At 38.5% G+C, this 4,780-nt stretch overlaps 1 protein-coding gene across 1 annotated transcript; it reads right to left on the reverse strand.

The window, feature by feature from the left end:
* Positions 1 to 1,935: 1,935 nt before the first annotated feature.
* LOC140819149 (uncharacterized) lies at positions 1,936 to 3,747 on the reverse strand. Its single transcript, XM_073179160.1, has one exon. The coding sequence runs from the start codon at positions 3,745 to 3,747 to the stop codon at positions 1,936 to 1,938; it is 1,812 nt and encodes a 603-aa protein (XP_073035261.1).
* Positions 3,748 to 4,780: the final 1,033 nt, after the last annotated feature.

Raw genomic sequence — 4,780 nt, forward strand, 5'->3', positions numbered from 1 at the left:
CTGGCCGTCAGTTTGTGGGTGATATGCAGTACTCATAGCCAATCTTGAACCTAATGCTTCTTGAAAACTTCCCCAAAATTTCGAAGTAAATCTTGGGTCTCTATCAGAAACAATGGTGATAGGAATTTCATGAAGTCTCATTATATTGTCAATATAGAGACGAGCCATTTTTCTATAAGTGTATGTCCGCTCGTACGGAATAAAATGTGCAGATTTTGATAGGCGATCCACTACAACCCATATAGAATCACATCCTCTTGAAGAACGAGGTAAATGAGTAACAAAGTCCATTGTAATAAGCTCCCAATTCCATTTGGGAATTTCGAGACTTCGTAGGAGTCCTCCGGGTTTCTTCCTCTCAGCTTTGACTTGTTGACATGTGAGACATCTAGACACGAATTCAGATATGTCTTTCTTCATTCTCTTCCACCAAAACTGAAGTTTCAAACATGCATACATTTTCATTCCTCCTGGATGGATACTGTTACGGCTGCAATGGGCCTCTTCCAAAAGTTCTAGTCGCAAATCTGATTTTTCTGAAACAACTAGACGACCATTTAACCGTAGGGAATCATCGTCATCTATTTCGAATCCTGATTTGTGGCCATCAAGGACCAATTGTCTGGATTTTATAATTTGCGTATCAGTCTTTTGTGCCTCCTTAATTCGAGAAATTAATTCAGGTTCAATCTGTACCGCAGCAACATTGACATGCTCATCATTAATAATGAAATTTCATCCCGATGTATAGATATCTTCATGCAGTTGTGAAATTCGAACTGAAGTCATAATGACATCTTGACCTTTTCGACTGAGTGCGTCAGCTGTGACGTTCACTTTTCCAGGATGATACTGAATCTCACAATCATAATCTTTAAGAAGGTCCATCCATCTGCGTTGTCTCATATTCAGGTCTGACTGAGAGAATAAATACTTCAGGCTTTTATGGTCGGATAGGATCACAAACTTTTCTCCATATAAATAGTGACGCCAAATTTTTAAGGCAAACACAATGGCGGCTAATTCTAGATCATGAACTGGATACTTGCTCTCGTGGGGTTTTAGCTGCCGAGAAGCGTAGGCAATCACTTTTCTGTGTTGCATCAAAACACAACCTAAGCCTTTTAATGATGCATCCGTGCAAACAATGAAACCACCCGAACCAGATGGAAGAGTAAGAACTGGTGCAGTGATCAATCTCTTTTTCAACTCCAGAAAACTTGATTCACATTCATCAGACCAAATGAATTTCACATTTTTCTGTGTTAGGCGGGTAATTGGTTTAGCGATTTTTGAAAATCCTTCGATGAATCGACGGTAATAACCAGCTAAGCCCATGAAACTTCGAATTTCAGGAACGTTTGTTGGTCTAGACCAATTAATCATAGCTTCTACTTTGCTTGGATCAACTGAGATGCCAAAGCGTGATATGACATGACCTAAGAACACAACACGATCTAGCCAAAACTCAAATTTTGACAATTTAGCATAAAGTTGTTCCTTGCGAAGAATTTGTAGGACAATCCTCAAGTGTTCAGTGTGTTCCTCTTTAGATTTTGAATATACCAAAATATAATCAATAAAAACGATAACAAATTGGTCAAGAACTTCCTTGAATATGCGATTCATTAAATCCATGAATACTGCTGGAGCATTTGTAACACCAAACGGCATTACTAGAAATTCAAAATGACCGTATCTTGTTCGGAAGGGTGTCTTTGGTATATCTTCGGCTCGAACTCGTAATTGATGATAACCGGAACGCAAATCGATCTTTGAATAAATAGCAGTACCCTGAAGTTGATCAAATAAGTCATCAATTCGAGGCAATGGGTACTTGTTCTTTATATTAGCTTGATTCAGTTGTCTATAATCAATGCACAACCGCATCGAACCATCTTTCTTGCGCACAAACAACACTGGGGCTCCCCATGGTTATATACTGGGCCTAATGTAGCCTTTATCTAGTAATTCTTGCAGTTGTTCCTTCAATTCTTTTAATTCTAATGGGGCCATTCGGTATGGTGCTTTAGATATAGGAATTGTTCTAGAAATTAATTCTATCGAGAATTCTATTTCTCTGGGTGGAGGAAATCCAGGTATTTCATCGGGAAAAATATCTCGAAATTCATTCACCACTGGGATTTCAGACAATGTTGATTCTGATTTTTCGTTGTCGATAGCATACACAAGGTATCCTTCATTCCCTTGGAATAATAAACGCGACATTTCCAAGGATGATATCAGTGGAATTTTGGCACGTGATCCCTTACCATAGAAATTCCATTTTGTCCCAGAGTTAGGACGAAAACGGACTATCCCATGGAAACAATCAATGGTGGCACGGTATATTTTCAGTGTATCCATTCCCACGATACAATCAAAATCTTGCATCGGTAGAACAATAAGGTTCAAATGCAGTTCATTATCTTCACAATTCAACACGCAATCCAGTATCATTCGAGTAGACATGATGATCTTACCCATCGGAGTAGCAACAGAAATTGATGTAGGTAGTACAATAGAAGTCAAAGAATGCGATGTAATGAATGATTCAGAAATGAATGAATGGGATGCACCAGTGTCAAATAGTACTCGTGCAGGATAACCAGATACAGAACAATTACCTGCTATGACACTTCCTGGTGCTTCCTGAGCTTGATCTTCTGTGAGTGCTAAAACACGAGCCTGGGGTTGGTTTGAAAAATTACGACTTCCCGAGGCTTGCTGCGGTGGTCCATATGACTGCTGAAAAGATTTAGCAGGTACAGTACCTCTACCAGTACTAGATCCTCCACGAAATCCTCCTCGGACAGGTTGTGGAACATTGTTCTTGGATGGGCAAACTCTTGCATAATGACCTTCCTCACGACATTCCCGACAAGAGCCATAAACACCAATACATTGTTCACTAACATGCCTACCTCTACAACGGTTACAATAGGGACCAGAATAAGTAGTTATTTGAGATTCACCCTGCTGGCGGTAACCACTAAAACTAGAAGAAGCTGATCCAGATTTCTTAAACATCTTTCCTTTAGCTTTCAAATTCTGTTGGGTGGTTGATCTACTTCCTGGTGGTACAAACGAAGCGCTTCCCCTCTTAAGTCCAGCTTCTGCATTTTTTGCTCTTTCGACTGCCTCTGCAAATCCAGTAGGTAGTCCAGACACCACATAAGTATAAATGTTGTTGTTTAGTCCATTCACGAAACGATTATGTTTTGCCTTTGGGTTTGCTGCTACATGTGGTGCGTATTTTAGCATTGCAGTAAAAGTAGATGCATATTCAGCTACAGACATATTCCTTTGTCGCAGGCTGTTGAATTTATTCTCTTTTTCGGTATAGTAAGATGGTGGAGAAAATTTTTCAGTGAATTGAGTTTTGAAGACAGTCCAACTTACCTCGATTCCTTGTTCATCAAGTCCCATCTTGGTGGCTTCCCACCAATCTCTCGCACGATCCTTCAGTTGGTATAATGCAAGCTTATACTTTTGATTATCAGTATATTCCATTAAACTGAACAGGTACTCAATATCTTTAAGCCATGATTCAGATTTTTCAGCATCCTCAGTACCAAAGAATCTTGTGGGACGCAATTTTTGGAATCTCGAAACAATCTCATCCATCGTGATTTGTACAAATTGATCAACAACCTGCTCCACTGGATTTTCTTCTGTCATAGGAGTTTCTATATATATCCTAGGACGACCACGACCGCGTCCACTTCCTCGTCCTCTTGTAGCCATCTATAAAGGCCAATAAATAAATATATACACAAGAAATTTTATCAATGTACTATATAAATCTACAAACATAAACTATATAGGAGCATATAGGCAATTAAATAAATTTTCACGTAACTTTCGTGTGATCATAATCCTATGGAAGCATATCAAGTTATGCTCCGATACTTTGAGCAATTTCCCAGTTTATTGCTCTGATACCACTAAGTGTGGGTCCCTCGACTCTCAATGGTATTTATCATGAATTATTTTATTTAATTACCGTTTTAACTCTGCAGTGGAGAATGAAATTTTAAAATTTAATGTCAACGCGGGCCCAGACAGTTCGTTTCAAAAGATATTCAGTATTATATAGTATAAAATATAATACGTATAATTAATAGCTTAGACACTGAAATTAACATGTTTACTAAATTCATATAAATATTTATATTGTTAATGTTTGTCTTTAACAAAAAAGCATATCATCCCTGATTAGTTCAACGTCATACCATTTTACATATTAGTGCTCGAATAAATATTACATAACAAAATATATCGAGCCTAATTATATATATATATATATATATTTGTGCATCTTTATTTTAGCTCCTCCCTCACAGCATCTGAATCGGCACGTATACTGACCAAGTCACCCTTACTGAGAAGTATGATAGAATGGGGTCTGTCCCCATCACTAACATCAACCCAGGGCAATCGTAAAAGATCTCCTCTACTAGTGCATATGCTCCATCTATGAACATCATAGTATAAGTGCTTTCCTCATATGGCTCCTCACTCAGAAGTACGATGGATGCCATTTTGCCCTGATTATCAACCACACGTAGAAGATAACCGCCCCCGAGGGGGTGAGTAATAACTCAGTATTTTAAAACCGAAATAAAAACAACATGCACTGTAATAAATGATATGCCGATGCAATGCATGATCAGGGTAAATCCACATGCAGGGTAAATAGAATAATGAAAACTGCACAATCGGTAAATTCAGCGTAACAATAGCTCGAGCAACAGGCAAGGCTCAGCTATACTGCCGT

The sequence above is a fragment of the Primulina eburnea genome, chromosome 18 (genome assembly GCF_022965805.1).
Source record: "Primulina eburnea isolate SZY01 chromosome 18, ASM2296580v1, whole genome shotgun sequence".
Classification (NCBI taxonomy): Eukaryota; Viridiplantae; Streptophyta; class Magnoliopsida; order Lamiales; family Gesneriaceae; genus Primulina; species Primulina eburnea.